At 36.3% G+C, this 19,085-nt stretch overlaps 1 protein-coding gene across 1 annotated transcript in view; it reads left to right on the forward strand.

The window, feature by feature from the left end:
• Window positions 1–1,067: 1,067 nt before the first annotated feature.
• Window positions 1,068–19,085, forward strand: part of LOC126923704 (lachesin-like) — a 118,092-nt gene continuing 100,074 nt past the window's right edge. Inside the window, exons 1-2 of the mRNA XM_050737419.1 lie at window positions 1,068–3,525; window positions 3,709–3,911. Coding sequence (XP_050593376.1) covers window positions 3,886–3,911 — 26 coding nt within the window. The 5' untranslated portion in view covers window positions 1,068–3,525; window positions 3,709–3,885. The remainder of the gene's footprint in view (window positions 3,526–3,708; window positions 3,912–19,085) is intronic.

Genomic DNA, 19,085 nt, shown 5'->3' on the forward strand with positions numbered 1-19,085 from the left:
TTCGTAATCATTAAAGCGTACTAAATCACACAACTGATTGATAACACGAGTTGCTTTGAGAAATAAGCGTCGATTTGATTATCATTTCTTTTTGAAATCAAACAAATCTCGTACATTAGTTAAACTATTGATCAATAATGTTCAACAGCTAATAAATATGTAAACGACATTTTATTTGAGTAAAGTTAAATAAATAATACAAAAATAGTAATCAAAGCCTTTTTAATGCAGCTTGGCGTATTTATAAGATACAACATATTGTATCTATAAATTATGTATATATAAATATACAATATACAATGTAAATTAATGTAAAAGATACAACAAATAATTCTTATGAAGTCGTAAAATACGAGTCATTGTTCATTGTAACTGATAATGTAGTAACGTATTTGAATTTTTGATAAAACGAGAAGTTAAACCTATGAATACTTTAATTTTCAAGTTTGCCAAATTTTACCATTTTCGTGTTTATCTTCGAATATGAAATTTCACAAACGTGTCGCATTCGAAAATATTTCCCATTTCAAAATTACGAAAATTTCGTATACGCGATATTCAACGCCGCGCGTTGATACAATATCACAATCCAAATTAGTCGTCGCACACATTTGGTGAACTCGAGTACAATTTTCAACGATGGTATTCCACACTGATTGACGACGAACCACCAACTCCGAGATTCCCTCCAATCAAGCTTTAACCAACATCTTCGCATATTAAGATTTCATAAATCTAATAACGATAATGCACTTTCCCCTGTGGAGCGGAATTCTCTTCTCTTCTCTGTTTGTAATCGACGTCGACCAACCTTCGCGATACCAATTGTCTTTCACGTTTCCCCTTGTCTGCGTTTCGGTGCAAATTACTGAAGCTTTTTATCCTTTGAAGGACTGCAGTCTTTGCGATTAGATCAAGACTGGTTTCTCTTTTTCAACTTTTTCATTCTCTCTCCTGTCCCTTCTCTTTTCCGGCTGCTTCCCATTTACTTCTTTTTTGTCTTTTGCTTTGATTTCGCGCATTTCTTCTTCTTTTTATTTTCTCCTTTTTCTTTCCGATGGTTACCCTGTTATCCTTCCAAGAACTTCCTCATTCTATTCCTCTTTAACTTTTGAATTTTGTTCTTACTCTCGTTTCCACCTTCCACCGTTTAGTTTTGTTTAGACGCTCTTTGTATCAGTTTCCGTTGTTTTTATGCAATGATTTTCTTCAGTGAGCAATGAATTGTGTAATGAAATGTTAACTACGATAGAAAATGTACAAAAGGAGAAAACAATATCTCGATCCTTCTTCGTTCGTAGTCGTCGATAATTAATTTAAGTCACAATGCTATATTTAAAAAGGATAGCGCAAAGCTGGATTTACATTAGTCCAGTCGCTAGATCGAGCAACTGCATTCCAGTGGTTTGATTAGAAATCGGTCGATATCCATTATTGCGGACTTTCGATTCAATTGTTTGACTGGATTACTTGCTGGAATGATGCATTGTACTGGAATAAAAACACTGTTTACATTAGTACGATTGCAATCCAATGCTGGATTGGATCACTGGATTGGAATGCTACTGGACTAATGCGAACCCAGTTTAATTCCAATTTTCTTTAATTTACGTATAGTCAAAAGTCACGGTTCTTTTATTTCTTCTTCATTTAAGAACAAGCGAATTAAGTTCTTTGAGAATTGAACGATAACAAAGTACGACTTATTTCTTTAGGCTCTTGTTCCACTTGTCTTTGTCTTCTCTTTTTTTCTACCACTTTCAACCAATTTTCCCATCTTCTTCACGTATCCCCTCTTTCCATTTTCTTTTGTTTTTGTCTCTTTTGAGCCTTCTCCATCTGTTTCCTCGACTTTCCATTAACTTCCAGCGTACGCTGTCCTTCCATCTCTTTTTATCTCCATTTTTCACCAATCATTTTTTCCGATCATCTTCAACAATCGTTCCTCTAGTCTGTCACTTGGTCGTTTCCTCTCTTCACATATTCTCCTCTCACGTACCATCTTTCTGTATTCTTTACTTTGCTATTCTAAACTTTTCATTTTCTTTACTTTTTCGTCTCAGCTTATTACTGAGTTTCACTTTTCAAGACGTCTCCGTTATTTCGTTTATGCTTTTCCTTTAAATATTCTTCGCTTCTACAAATTTTATCGTACCTACCACTTTACTGGTAGTTCACTCTATTATGTCATAGCGTTTTCATCTATTATATACATATCTATTCTATGGCTGACTTTTAACTTTGTCGAATAAGTTTTTGCACTTTCTCTTCTCCTCTTTTGATTAACTCTCTTTAATTTTCTTTCCTTCTCATATCTACAATTTTACCAGATCTTTTTAGACGATAGTCATCTTCACTCATCAGCTTATTTCTTTTTTTTGTATTTATATTCCCCTTCCTCAAAATTGTTTTATGATCCTTAGCCCTACTGGTATCTCTATCTCTATCTCTATCGTTATTTATCACACTCTTCCATTTTCGTCGTATCATACTATCACCCTCACCTTTCGCCTCCAAGACTCGACTTCTTTCACTTCTTTCTCCACTTTGGCCCTCATCCTAGCCCTCTTCTTACCCTTCTTTCTTTGTCGATCATTTCGATCATTATTTGCCCATTCTCTTCATCCTCTTATTTTTCTCTCGCTACGACTTAGAGACTTCCTACCTTACCTACAGACTTTCGCAAATCAATCAATTAGAAAGATATCAGTTTGACATAATTAGTCGTTTCGATTATTTTATCATTCCTACTCTAAAAATAACATAAGAGGAAATTAACTTTATTTCATGCTGCGAGATAACAGAATCAGAATGTGATTTGAGAGATTATTTCGAGGAATATTTATTTGAGTACGAAATATCAAATAAGATAGCTTAAAAATGAAATAATTCTAAGAATAATAATTTGCTTATTAAAATAGTGTAACACGTAATAACATTTACTGTTATTATTACTACATTTACTATTATTATTTAATTACTTCCAAACAGTTTTACTGATATAATGACGCATGATTTTGCTATATTGGGCTTTCGCGTATTTCAAACGTGGTCCAACGCCTTCTCGAAGTGGTCTCCCTTTCCTACCTTTTACACCCTCCGTTAGTTTCATTCTCGCCAACGTGACGGTCCTCCCTCTCTCGTGACCGCGTGTTACTCTTCGTCACTCCTGCGCTCCAGCGCTCCAGCGAGCTTGCGCGCCTCATCCTGTACAGAAGAGGCCTCCTCGACGAAGGAGGACCACCGTCAGGATTCCGATCAGTTTACCGGCATCCCTCAGTCCGTACGTACGCGTCTGGTACCAGCGATCCGCGTGCCGTTGATCACGTGCATCCACGCAAGACGCCGACTCTCACCGAGGCGACCGTGCAACCGTGCAAGCAAATAGGAAGAGAGAGAGAGAGAGAGTCCTTGGTTAGTTTTCACACAGGATTCAGGATGTTGGAGAAGTTTCCACATCCGAGGAATACCGACTCGCGATCCTCTGGGAAACCTTGAGAAACTTCTTCGAGGATAACGGTGCAGGTTTGAGATAAATTCATTTAGTCGGATCAGTCTGGTCCCCTTTATTTCACGCGTGAAATCTAGAAAGGGGCCGTCATTTTCGCATATTGGAAGATCTCCGCGTGTTCGTCGTATGTACATACGTGCAAACACAGTTCACTTGGTGACGAGTTGTTGACAACGAGGACGGGACGAATTTTCTAGGTTCGTTCAGGGGAATGTTTTTACATTGGAGGTAACTCTAAGATTCTGTGAATCGATGCATAACGATGGAGATCGATGGAGCTGAAGATTTACGTAAGTTTCATCGAACCTCGCACGGAACTCCGTCTCCATGCTGATAACTCGATTGCGGTGGTGTTAATGGAAGGCTGATCGGGAATGAGGAAACCATCCAACGTTTCACCGTAAGTAAATTAACGCGTACAGAGAAAGAAAGTGATAGATAGATACATAGAAATAGAAAGAGACAGAGAGGGAGGGAGAGAGAGAGAGAGAGAGACAGAGAGGGAGGAAAAGAGAGACAAGACCCAAGAGACAAGAGATAGAGAAATGCCCTTTCCGATCCGGTTTAAACATAAAGAAAAGAATTTCTTATTTCTTTATTTCGAAATAAAAATTAGTTTGTGGTAGTCATTGGTCATTCATGTTCAGGTTGGAAACGCGCGATCTTTATTTCCATATTCACGGTTATTCCTCGATCATTCCGTTTAACCTTACAACGTAGTCAGCTTCTCGTGTCATTTGTTCCATCACGCGGTTGAAACGATTTAAGTCGGATACACTAAACACGAGTCATGTGTGTTTTGGTTGGTGTGTTTTGAATAGATATATAGATATATAGATATATAGAATATAAAATATAGAATATACTTGGTGTGTTTTGAATATAGAATTTTATCTTGGAATAGATCTATAAACCTGAGGAAAAATGTAAATAGGTTTAACTACCATTACTTAGAAGCTATTTATTTTGGTTTAAAATATTTTGCAATATCTCACAAAAATAATTATAACTACATATGTATATGTATAAGAAGATAGTAAATACCGGTTGTAGCCACTAATTTGCCGTTTTTACTAGTATTCGCAAATCGATTAGAATATTTAGGATACGTAAGAGTAATAGGATACGTAAAATTAATTAGACTCGTCCAAGTTACTTTACTTTTTACGAAGCAAGAAAAAGGAGAAAAGGAAGGAAAAAAGTTTTATTAGACGACGCTAATGATTACACAGATGATATCCATGATTTAAACGGATTTAACAGCATTGATGTATCTAGTTGCTTTTTACGACAATTTATAATTGGAAAAACACAGGAACAAGTCAATGAATTACAGTGCAACGAAACTCGAATTTCCATCAAGAGGCCTCTCTTCGTGATTTCTCTCTACAGACTAGTTGTTTCTATCCCCACCTTATCTGGAAACTTTTAAACAAACCCATTCTTTTCGGCCAAGAAAACGCGCCTGCTCGTAAGACCCGTGGGATCGTTTCGTTAATCTATAAAAGAGCGATCGCGTTAACGTTAATGAAAGCTAGGCCGCGCGTCCGTGTGAAAATCATTTAATTAAAATTGCCGATTCGATGCGATACTCGACGGCTGGTGTAACGAAGTAGACTCGTGTTTCGGCCAAGAGAAGTTCTCTGGATTCTCTGAATTTTCCGAGCGAACTCGACAGATTTTCTCATTCTGTTAGATACCGGGCACGCATCTGTCGTCCCTGTTAGTTTCAACTGAAACGAAAAAAAGAAACGAGAAGCCAAAATCGCTTCCTCCTCCAAAAAAGAAAATCGTAAGAAGCAAAAAAAGAAAGAGGGAGAAAAAAGGTTGAGGAAAAATTATTGACCTCTTATCTCTTTCTTTCAGAAGTGTGTATCGAAATGCGAAGAAACACTGGTCGTTGAGTCCTTAGTCCTTAGACACAGAAATAAATGGCGAAAATGCCGCGAGGAATAATTGGATTGGTGCTTCTGCTCGGTATCTTCGTTATCTTTTTTAATTGAGACACATTGTACACGGAGGCACGCGCTCGCCAGGCGAGTCTGTATTTGCACGCTTGTCCAGGAAATATACGTACTAGACTGTAGACTACACAACGAAGCAAAGAGGATGGTTGGTATCGTTGTATCGGGGCCGGTTGTCGGGTCTTTGCGAAAATTAAAATTCCACGGCAATGTAGCTGCCGCGTCTTTCGAGGCCTCTCGATCGTCTCTGTAATTTACGATAATTGAGCAATTAGTAGGAGCCCTCTAATCACGGGGGATCGCGTAAAACAATACGGGAATTGATTTACACTGCACACGCCTCCATCAGATTTTCATGCGCTCATTTTCCTTCAAATTTTCTTGTCCTCGAGTCCGTATATGCGTTTATTCGTGTAATCCATGTGTGCAAGAGAGAAAATACGCCAGACACAAAGACATAGAATAAAATTTTGCAGTTCCTCGTTCCTCGCATTTCGTATTTATGCTTCGACGATTCTGAAATGTAATTCACGACACGGTGCTGTGGGTTTGTGGCTCTATGTTAACGATGGGTTCTGAATGCATTACTTTCGCAAGTTTATTCGCTTTTCGGATGCGTTTCTTCGTGTTCTCGACAGTTTCGTTGTTGAGAACGTACTTGACAGCACAGACAAATTTGTAAATATCAACGATCTAATCGTTTGTTTTTTATGGACCTAATTAACCATGCATCGATGAAGTTATAATGTGTAGTAAATATAGTGAAATAAAGTGAAATGTGGTGAATACAATGGAACAATGCGTTTATAACGTTACGTTGCTGTATATACAACTTACAAGGTATCCCGTCTATAATGCATATGTACAATTGGTGATACGTAATAACTGTCATTCCTACTTAAATGAAGCAGAATAGGATTATGCTTGTTCCTGAATTCAGTTCCTTTCAGTTTTCTTTCACGAGAAAAGCGAGATTTCTTTAACGCGAGTTACGTTATATTCGAAACAGAAGGAAAAGGAATGTTTTTTAATATCGAAAGTTTCAAGTATCAAGTTTATTGTTATATAACAATTTGTGGTTTTGCTAAAAAGGGCGATTAAAAGTTCGAATATATCCATTTGGAATTGAATAACTCTATTCTCCCATCGCCAAATTATTTTTAAACATGTACAGAATCGAGGTATTTATTATAGGTGTTGTATAGTACGTATAATTAGTAAATTGAAGCTAATTAGAAAATCGATATATGTATTTGTTATATGTTCAACATATGGCGTATTTACGTTATTATCATTCTAATATGAATATAAACGATTAAATAATCTAGCACTCGCTAGAATTACTGTCCGTTGTACGTAACACTTCCTACCTGCTTCTTACAATTAGTATCCATACTTGCTCGATACTTTAATTGGTTCAATTAATTCTTTCCTTTCTTATCGTCTTCCTTACTGTTTGCGCTTCTGCCATTATTTCGTAAAAATTTATCTATAACAAAATTGAATATAATAGTTATAATGGTTACCCTTAATCGTATCTACGTTCGTAATCGTTCAAATAATCTTTAATTACATTAACGAAATCGGAAGATTGAGAACAATACATCCAGTTCATTTCGATGAAACGATGACAGGTAATTCGCACAATCTATTGTACAATTACCTATACTATAACAAAGACTGATCAAATTAAACGATCAAATTACACAAACTATGTTTCAATACTCTCAATGGAAAATTTTATTTGTTTATATTCGCTCGATGCAAACTGTAATAAAAACAATTCTTGTTCCCAGAGAAATGGATCGCAAATGCTCGATCATTTCCCCTCGAATCATTAATTCCGTTATTTGTTAAGAACGTCGCGTTGCACCGTTTCTTTTTTCCATCCATTCGTTCATCCACTCGTTCATTCATTCGTTCATCCATTCGTTCATCCATTCGTTCATCTATTCCTTCATCCATCCGATCCAGGAACAACAACCACCGTAAAAGGCCCAGAACGCCATATTCGCGAGGAAAGGAATTATATAGCTTCTTCTGTTTCTACGTTCTTTGTGAATCGCTAGATCCGATGTTCACCGATGTACAAATTCGCCTTATAAATTTTACGGTTGTTTCGTGCTCTCGGATCCCGTCCAAGCGTATTCGCGAATTTCAAATACGGTTCACAAGTTTTTCCGACGCATCCAGCATAAATCAAACACGATTCACTTCTTTCCAGGTGTTTTTTTCGCGACTGAGAATAATTGCCGAGGCTGTACGTTCAAACGTTTAGCAGAATTTGGAAATCTTTCGTTTATGGCCGATATCGTAGCGAGGAATTTATTTATAACATATAACAACAGGACGCGTAGAACATTGGGCCGGGGTCGTTGAAAAGTTTTGTTAAAGTTCCTCGAATACGAAAGTTTTGTTTCACCGGGATAAAGTTATAATAGGAGGAAAGGAAGAAACAGCGATATTTGATCGAAATTACTCGTCCTTGTAGGCTCGTTTAATTTTAATAGAACAAAGCTTAAAGATTCTAATATGAAATTGTCATTTCAAAGGATTACGACCGATAAATTGGGAAACTTCAATGTAGGAGAAGCAGCAAGAACCAAAGACGAATCATTATTACACCAGAGGCATAGAAAGCCGAAAAGTAACTCAACTTGAAAACTTCCTTATCCCGAGACTAGTTTAACACATGAATCCCTCTAACCAACGCATTGCAACGTCCAAAGGAATACCATCGAAACAAAGGGATCGAAAGAAAAGCAGCAACTAGCTACGATTTCACGTTCCTGCACACGTTCACCAAGTTTTCTCGACAAATTTCTGAAGCGAAACCGGTCGATTATTCGCAAGGACAACGTGCTTACTAGAACCCACTATACTAGGCAACGAAGAAAGAAAGAAAGACCAGCAAGACGGGATAACAAATAAAAAACTTCCTCCGCAGCAAAATTTCGCGATTCGTTGAACTCTCCGGAAATTCACGCCCGGTTGCAATACAAACTGTGAAAAAAAAGACTTTCCTTCTACATCTATTCGGTTCACTGGTAATGAGCAGTTAATTCCTTTTTCTCTAGGCTACGTGCATGACCCACTGTTTCGAACTAACAAGTTAAATTGCGTTGTGGTTTATGGTTTTTCTGCTCGTGGAGCGAGTACCGATAATACCAGTCAAAGACCAATATGTATTCTTCCTTTAGATTTAAATAACCCATCTTAATTTGTACGTGTGTAATACCCATTATAATAATGAAAGTTGTATTACGATATTAATTTTAGATTCTTCCGTGTAGGGGACTATCTACTTTCAACCTAATTTAGTCCGTTACATTTAGCGTTGCACCAATTGCAAATAATAATTTTGTAAGAATAATATATTCCATTTTGTTGTTTTGTAACGCGTTCGTACTTTCACTGGTCTACGGGTATACGCGTTGCTGTTCTTTCTGTCTATTTCTGATCATGGATCGAAAAAATCGTGACGATGTTTTCCCTTTGATGTTCTCGTCGATCCTTTATTCGATTCGATAGTTATTTGCATAAATATCTCGAGTCTGGATGAAGCAACACAGCATGGCGGATGCTTGAATATCATTGTCAAGTTTCGATGGTATGGAAATAATATTTTATTATTGTATAAAGAAGAACGTGAAAAAAAGTTTCTCTCGCTTCTCATCTTAATCGATTTAATGATAAGTTGTGAATCAGCGATTAAATTGATTACGAACCGAGTAGTTTGTTAAATTTGAACAAATTTAATTTGTTTGTGAAATTTGAACAAACAGCTGGATATTTAATTTGATGTTACAGAAATTGTCAAGAGTGTCGGGGATACTAAGATCATTATTCCGACAAGTGTTTTCAATTTTTTAAACTACACGAAATTTCTTATTGCCGTTAAAATTAATCTTTGATCGGTATGGGTGGCATATTATACTTTTTATTTGATAATTTTATTGATCGAAATACTTATAAGCTATTAGCGTCTTTATTTTCCCACGCACGAATCATTCGTAATTGGTATTACAATAATGTAAAAAATCTCGATTTTCCAAACTTTTCTCTCAATTCAACGTATATTTTGCACAACAAATATAATCTGATGCAGTATCTTGCTGCATCCGATATGTTGGCAAAAGCCAGCACTTAATTGTATTATTCTGAAAATCAGCTGTCCTTGGTCACTACTACACACTTGTGGAGCTTAAAAAGAGAACGGGAGGGAGGGAGAAGAAAAAAGCTATAGTTCTATCATATTTCAAATAAATAGCTGAAACAGATCATCGAGTCGACGTACTCCCAAACCAGGACCAGTGTTCACGTCCAGGAAACTCGATTCCTTTAAGCTCATTATTCGTACCCGTTGCTATTCTCATTGCAGGCCCACGATTTATCTCAGCGCCCGTTTACTCACTATTTTGTAGACACACAAGAAACAACGTTCAGAAAGAATAACAGAAACAAGAAGGAGCATTTACCTTTCTTTCTGTAATTCCCTAAAATGCCCTCCCGTGTAATAATTATTTAGCAACCTTGTTTTTCTAGGCCATGGGTAAGAAACATCATTTCATTACTGTTAAGCCCGTTCGGCAAATATATGGGTCGAATCATCTTGATGTAATACCTTAAACGATTTCTTTATTACTAAAATTTTCTGGAGAGATTTGCCGGAAATACGATATGTATATATCTGTGAAACACAGAGTTCTCCCAATTCTTCAAACTTTTTACTTCATTTTTTAATATTTTTGAAATAATTATATATATATGAATTATATATAAATTACATATATAATAATTTATATTAATAACAAGATAATAGACATAAACAGATAAATATAAATATAATATATATAATAAAAAAAAGATTAAGATGTAATTGATATGCTTAGTTAAAATTAAGTGCCCCCCTCCCTCAAAACAAGAAGGGAAGAAATTCTAAATTGTTCAAACATACAAATGAGAATCTCTTTGCTTCTTTATTCCAAAGCCCTATATAACGTAAACCATTTAGTTAAACTACACTGAAACATCGTATATAGGGACATTGGCTGTTAGGAAACGAAAAAATTTCGATATTCATTCATTACACTTCGGTTGTTACCATCACATTTGTGCCATATATATTTCTATGAGATATGAAGCGTGGAGACCAGTCGTAACCGTTTCGGACAGTGAAAACATTTTTCTAGCATATTAAAGGCCAGGAATGCAGTGAACACTAAGGAATTCCAACTTCGTTTCCGAGCTTACTGTTTATCGACGAAAAAACAAAAAATAAAATAGAGGAAGTTAGGGGGAAGGAGAGAGGGGAACAGAAGGGGACGAAGGTAGCAAGAGAAAGTTCCACGAGCACAATTGCGATTCATGTTTATTATATACATAAAAACGTTAATAACGTTGGAACCGCGAGAATGGAGTTCGTTTCGTAGGGAAATAAATAACGATAGCGAATCGGTATCTTTCGATATTCATTTATCAGGAAAGAACGCTTTCCGGAGTTGCGGCACTTTCAGCTTTTGCAAAAGCTTCTTGCCTCTTTTTCATCTTTCTTTTTCTTTTTCCTACTTTTCCACCGACCGAAAAGAAGAAAGACGAAATGTTTTATGAACGGGATTCGTTTAATCCTGTGCACACTAATTTCTTCGGCGAATTATGCGTGCGGCATGCGAGAAACTCGATTACCTTGTCGTGAGCCATAATTATACTGCTTAGACAGTTTAATGAAACATAATTAAGGTTCTGATTGTAAGACAGGAAACAACGTAAATAAAAGAAAACGATACAAGATCGGGGTGAATCGTAATTCAAAACAAGTCATTACGAAATTATTTGTTATAGATAAATAAATAAATTCAGAAATAAATTTTTAGTTATAATAAAATAACATTTGTTTCCATTTTTGCTTCCCTTCCCTTCTCATCTTTTGTTATTCTTCTTTTTTCGTCACGATTTTTTGTACATTTTTCTTCTTTTTAGGAAATTAAACTAAACTTGAAAAATTATTTTTTTGCTGAATGTATATTTCTGATAGACAAATTTATCTTTCAATCCAAGGTGTTCTGTTACCTTCAAAAAATTAGTTCCCAGAACTCAGGGAAGAATTTTTGTAATTATGCAGAGCGCAAGTTCTCTCCTGGGAAAGTTCAGAATAATTTTTCAGCTTGCCAACGTTCAAGGAAACCAAGTGATTTTCAATGTGAAGTTTATTCAATTACAAAACGTTCTTTAAAATTTAAAGGGTTTGGTACATTGCATTACTTTTTAACTATACAAAAAATCTTCCTAAATCTTGGTAAACCATTAAAAATTGTATTTTCTTCGCTACTATTCTTATATTAAAAATGCGAAACAAATCTTCCGTTTGTTTAACAGAGTAATTAATATCATTTAATAAAATACCTAAATTCATATTTTAGAATTATATTTACTGAGACTTCGACATAAACAAATCGGACTATATATTTCAATAATATTATTACCCATTTATTATGTATTTATTTTGAGATGCGTTCAACGATACGATATACATGGGTATGAAGTGTATGTTTGAATAATAATTCATTAAATGTCATGTGTCAAGTTTGGTTGATATAAAAATTTGCGCATGATGTAAAAGTTAAATCGAAATTGAAGCAATGTTAATCACACTGAAAAAACACAGAAAGAATTTCTAACTGATGTCATCGAGACAAATTCAAGTGGAAACAAAATTAAGTCGATTTTCAAAACGAAATTAGATTGATGTCAAAAACCGACACTAATTTTATTAGAATTGATACTATAAATATTGCGTTGGACAGTGGCCAGGATTTATGGCTATTGCAATGACCCTTAATACTTATGAGTAGTTTGGCTGCATAACCCTCATAACTCTTACCAGGAGCAAACGTTGCTAATTTTCTTGCTCGTCTACCGCCGCTTAGATTGTCTTGTGCCACTAACCTACTCTCATTTCCGTAAAAACGTAAATTATACCGACGAAAGGTGAGATCATCGTTTTCATTCTTATCTGCCGTACCACTCGCCCTCGGCTTTAGGGGTTGATTCACGCGTGTTAGTGGCAATTGCGCTTAAGCGATCCTTCGTCTGTTCGCTTTTACGTGGTTCATTTTTAACCGTTTCGGTAACTCAACCATCAAATACAAATTTAAATTATCACTAGCCTCTATGATAGCTACATTCGTTCATTTTTGAAATCGATCGTGCCAAACTTCTTTAAACCAACAGACAACTTCAAAAATTTAGATGAAGCATTGCTTAAAGAGAACAACTGTTGAATTCTATCTGTTCGGTTTCGGTCATTTGAAGTTTAAACTTTCCAAATTTATTCGAATTTGTAGATTCATAATCGAATAGATTGAAATATATCGATACTGACAATTTAAGAACTTCCTTTCCACAACTTTGCATTTTTAACATTTCACAAAACGAATCGTTCAATGACTTTTGAAATATGTACGAAATTTAAACGATGGAGATTGACAATGGAAAAAGAAGTTTAAATTACCAATGTATCTTTTGAATTAAAATTAGAGCTATTATATAATCTACAAGAACTTTTCAAAAAAGATAATTGTCTAATTAATTTCGCGTAATGAGTCGTTAATAAGATGTGTCTTCTATGTTAATAGTGAATATAACCACTTAGCAAGGAATATGCGTTGTTTGCAGAAGGTGTATTATAATTTCGTGATGTCAAGTTTGGAGTATTAATTCCTCGACCATGTGCGTTACGCTTGGAAATAATTGTTACGAGCAACCAAATTGTTTAAAGCCAAGTTAAAAATATATAAAATTCAGCAAGAAAGAAGGGTGGATGGTGGAGATTTTGATGAAAGCGAGAAGAGAAGAAAATTGCAAACACTCGATCACTCGTACACAAGAAAAACTGAATTTTTTATGTTATATTAAAAGAAAGAAATAAATAATGACTTGGTTATCGATTATTAAAAATCTTACTTGGGGAAAATTTGATATTATTTGTATGTAACATTTCTACGATAAAAGTTGCAGATATAGAATAAAATAAAATGTCGACCAACAATAGGGTTTTCATTCAATTTTCATTACAAATTTTCACATCCTCCAAAAATGCAATAACAAAGGCGTTATTTGAGTTTTTAGTTTCCATATCAGTGGCATCGACATTCGTTTACCACGATCTCTGCCGTTATATATTGTAATTTCGGACGCATTTTAATCTCGTTAATTGCACCGATAATGTTGTAATCAGAGGATCGCAATTAATAACGACTATAAAACGAAACTTATCAAACGCGATCAATTTTTCTCCCTTTCCTAACAGCGAAATAATATAGATTCGATACACGAGCAAATACCCGATATTAGTTGTTAATTTTCCAACGATACTGCTACAAAAGACGGTACGTAACAGCATTTGATATCGATATATTGCTATGATCGACGTCATTCGTGATATAATTTGTGGCACTTCCGTTATTCGCTTGAACACGTGTACCACTGAGTAAATTATATATAATGCACGGATTCGTGAAATTATTTCCATGGTTTTCCTATTCGTTAGACATATTTTCCTCCCCTTTTCCCATTTTTTTAAATAACATTCTTTTCGCGTTTTAGTTTCTAAACATTTGAATTTTCATACGTATGTTTAGATCATCCGTTTGAATAACAAAATTTCCATGGAGAGATTTCAACTTTTTAATAGGTCCAAGGCAGTACACTGTATGCGATCTGTAATCACGATATAAATTGAGCGTCGTATCAACTATATCATAACTAACATCAAAAAATGGGAAAACAAGTTTTAAATGAAATTTTTTGTGTTTTATAAATCGTTAGAAAATTTAGTGAAAATTTTCCTTGTAATCGTGGGTGGTCTCGAGCGATGTACTCTCGTTGAAACTTCGACACAATTGTACAAAACGTAATATTTCGCCGCGTTGATAAATTCGCCAGGTGAAGATAACAAAGACAGTATGAAGGTTTAACCACTTATGTTTACATTTATGGCCGTTATGTGAGACACATTGGAAAGCTACAGTTGATTTTCCTCACCGCGTTTTTCTTAGGCGATGCTTTCGTCCCTTTTACCGAATTTTCCATCAACCTTTATTCTTTCTTTTATTTTCAATCTTTTGTTATTGATTTTTACGAATATAATAAGCAACTTCAACTTTTCTTGTATTTCACGTTCAATTTTTGATAATAATAAAACTCAAATGTAGAAATAGACGACAACGAATAACCGAAACAAATACTTTTCCCAATTTGCTAACTATACCATTATAAATATGGAATACTATGGAAGAGATACAAATTAATATTTTATATGCAATTTCAATCAAGGCGGTCGAAGCCGTTTTCTATTCGCATAAGTGATTATTGTAACTTTATTCTTAATTAAAGTCACAAGAAATGATAAATAATAGGAATAATTTATAAAAATAAGATATTCTTAATCGAATGTCGATTGAAGAATAGATTTGTATGAATTTGCTTAATCCAGAATCGGATCCATTTTGACCCAAGTCTCTTTCATTAAATCGCGATTGATGGAAGATACAACATAAATAAATAACTTTGCTTGCATTAATCGAATATTTGGAAAATTTTTATTACTTTTAATGGAAGATATCGATATAATCTGATTTCCAAATTAAGTTTATTAAAGTGTTGCATACGTAATGCGATTTGTGCAATGGAGAGCAAAGTAATAAACGTAAGATAGTTGCCATATTTCTGCTAGGTTCTACATAATATGTAGGTCCGTCGCTATAAATTCAATTCTCCTCGTTAAAGTACACATAACTTGTGGGATGGTTTAACAGATCATTCGAAAGAACCATTGTATTTTCGATCAGTCACGGAGAAACGCGATCGCGAGAAAGCGCGTCGACGGGAGTCGTAAATTCCCGTTACGATTATAATAATCGACGCCACGAACAGATCAATCTCCTTATTTCTTTCGGAATAATAGGGGTGTTTGATGTGATATAACACTGCAATTAACAAGTTATAGTATCTATATTTCCAATAACTTTCTTTTTTATTTATTAGAATATTTACAATCAATTCTCGTTGAGAATTTTCAGTTCACTTCATTTGGCATGATACAATGACATGGCTTTATATTTTTGGCTTTAGTAGGATCTAAGGATTTAATCTAAAGTGTATTTTCTTTTTAGTCTGCGGATCTGGTCCGTCGTGTCTAGTAGTTGGGTGACTAATGGGTTGTGGTGGTTGTTGACTCTTGCGTTATATCTGCTTCTGGACTTGTGTATTTCATCTTTGACAGTAGGTATCTTGAGGACGGGTTGGATTGTTTCGTTGGTAACATACCAGGGGGCATTTATTAGGGATCTTAGCGTTTTCGATTGGAAGCGTTGGAGTATTTCAATGTTGGAATTACTTGCTGTTCCCCATAGTTGGATTCCGTAGGTCCAGACAGGTTTTATTACGGTCTTATAGATCGTAATTTTGTTCTGCGTGTTTAGGTTGGAGCGACGGCCAATGAGCCAATAAAATTTTTTGAGTTTGTCCCTGAGTTGTTTAAATTTGTCCACGATATGTTGTTTCCATGTTAATCTCCTGTCCAGAGTCATGCCCAGGCATCTGACTGTGTCCTTGTTAGAAACTATTATATTGTTAATGAAGACCTGTGGGCAGATTTGTTTTCGTAGCATGAAGGTTACATGTGTGGATTTTTTTTCATTAATTTTGAAGCCCCATTTATAGAACGACTTTTCCATTGAGTCGAGACCTCGCTGGAGAGTGGATGAGGCAATTTTCGGGTTGGCATGGGACGCTAATAGCGCTATGTTGTCAGCAAATGTTGCTATAGTTATTTCTGTTGATATTAGTAAATCGGCAGTGTAGACGGAGAACAGAAGAGATCCGAGGACACTACCTTGGGGTATGACCGCTTCTATTGGGAAAGTTGTGGTAATGGTGTCTACGTATTTAACCATGAATTGTCTTTTGGTTAGGTAGGACTTGAGGCTGGAGTAGTAAGTGTGTGGTAGGACTTTTTTAAGTTTGTAAAGAAGCCCTTCATGCCATACTTTGTCGAATGCCTGTTGAATATCAAGGAATACCGCTGAGCAGTATTTTTTCTTTTCGAGGGTTTGGCTGATATTGTGTGTTATTCGGTGGATTTGCTCTATTGTGGAATGCTGCTTCCGAAAACCGAATTGATGATCTGGCAGTGTTTTCAAATCCTCTAGGAGTGGAAGGAGTCGATTCGTTAGCAACTTTTCAAATAGTTTTGACAAAGTGGGTAGAAGACTAATTGGGCGATAGGAGCTAGTTTCGTGTATTGGTTTTCCGGGTTTTGGGATGAGCGTAATCAGTGACGTTTTCCAGATTTTGGGATAGTATTCATGGCGAAGAATTGCGTTGAAGATTGAAAAAATGAGTGCAATCCCTTTTACGGGTAGTTCCTTAATTGCTTTATTACTTATTTGGTCATGTCCCGGTGCTTTCTTGGGGTTCAGACGATGGATTAATTCTGTAACCTCTAGAGAAGTAAAAGGTTTAATGGGGGGAGACATTTGGAAGGGAGAATGCAGGTATTCTGTTATTTCCGGAGCGGTATTGGAGAAATGAGGTTTAAAAACGTTGGATAGGTAGTTAGCGAACAGGTTGGTTTTTTCTATAGGGCTTCATGCCCATCCGCCTTGCGGACAGCGAATTGGAGGGATTATTTGCGGGGGACGCGTAAGTTTCCTGGAAGCCTTCCATAGTGAGTAGTTAGAGTCGGCAGAGGGGGACAAATTGACGAGATACGTTTGGAAACAGTCATTTTTGTATTTTTTAATGATTTTGGTTAACTTCCTGGTTGCGTTGTTTAGCTTGCGTTTGTCGTCCGGTGTTCTATGGGTTTGCCATACTCTTCTTAGTCTTCGTTTTTCTGTAATTTTGTTTAATATGTAATGGGGATATTTGTGTTTACTGATAGAAGTCTTAGTAGGCGTTGAGGAGCGGATAGCGTTTATTATGCTCGTGTTTAAGTATTCTGTGGCTGTTTCGATATCTTCCTTTGTTTTTAGTGAAATTGAAGCAGAGGTTGAGTGATTAAAGACTTCTCTAAAGAGTTGCCAGTTGGTGAGTTGGTTGTGAATAATGCCATTAGGTGGGTTCTCGATTATTGCTGAACTGACTGTTGCTACTACGGGGGAATGGTCGGAAGAGAGTTCAGGAGAGTTCAGAGAGGAGTTGATTTGGACATATCTCGGCGAGATATTTTTGGTTATGAAGAAGTCGAGTAAATCGGGGATTTTGTTAGTGTCAGTGGGCCAGTATGTGGGTTCATATGTGGTGAGGTAGTTGAGATTGTTGGTGGTTATGCTTTTCAAAAGGTTTGTGCCTCTTGCTGTGACAAGTCTGCTGCCCCATTGGTTATGTTTGGCGTTATATTCTCCTCCAGCCATGAATCTATTGCCTAGGGCGTCAAGGAAGCTGTCGAAGTTCTCTTTAGCAATCGAGTGTCTGGAAGGGCAGTATACTGCTGAGGCGGTGAGTGTACCATGGCGGTCTTCTATTACTACGCTTGTGGCTTGAAGGTAGTCTTTCTGGAATAATGGAAGCTCGTAGTGCTTAATGCTGGATTTGATGATGATCCCTGTTCCGCCGTGTGCCTTTCCATTAGGGTGTTGGATGTGGTAGAAGTTGTAGCCATGTATTTTGAGGTTGTTTTTGTCGGTGAAGTGGGTTTCAGATATGAGCATTACGTCGATTTGCTGTTGTTTTAAGAATAGTTCTAGTTCAAATTTGTGCTGAGCTAGACCGTTGGCGTTCCACAGAGCTATTCGCATTGGTTTTATTTTGCTTCTGTGCGTATGAATTTGTCCATGAAGAGTGTGAGTAGTGACAGCAAGTGGTTAATTTGCTCAGTTTGCTTCTCGATAAGTTTTTCGAGTCTGGTGAAGTTGTCTGTGTTTTGTGGGGAGGGAACACTATTTTCTGAGTGTACACTGTAGGTTTTCGAATTATTTATATTTCCTTGTGCTGCCTAGGCATGGGAGATTGATGGTGTGGAGAATTTTTGGGGTCTAGATTCTTGTGTGGTTATCTCCTTGGGTCTGGGTTTAGGGTACTTATTATTGTGCAGTGTTTCATAGGCTAAGCATCCTTTGTAGTTCGCATGATGCTCTCCTTGACAGTGGATGCACTTCGCGGGGGTTTCTGTGGATTTAGTGCATTGGTCAGTGGGGTGACTACCTGCACATTTTACGCACCGGAAATTATGGTTGCAGTATTTCTGCGTGTGCCCGTACCTTTTGCACCTTTTACATTGTACTAGTTCTTTCTTTACAAGAGGTAGTTCGATCTTAACTATAGAGTTCATCAGCCGGTTGACGTTGTAGATTTCTTTGTTATTCATTTTTTTTTATATCTATGAAAAATGGCGATAGTGGGTTTTTTGTGATTCTATGCCTTATGTTGCTGATGTTAGTTACTCCGTGGCCGTACTTTAACAGTTCGAACTTTAGTTCGCCTAGATCGGCTGAGTGGTGGATGTTGCGTAGCACCACACGAAATGGTCTTTCTTGCTTGAGATGGTAAGTGTGAAAGTTGGCATTCAGGGTTTTTAACAACTTTGTTAATTTTCTATAGGTGTCTGG

This window comes from Bombus affinis, chromosome 13 (assembly GCF_024516045.1).
Source record: "Bombus affinis isolate iyBomAffi1 chromosome 13, iyBomAffi1.2, whole genome shotgun sequence".
NCBI lineage: Eukaryota > Metazoa > Arthropoda > Insecta > Hymenoptera > Apidae > Bombus > Bombus affinis.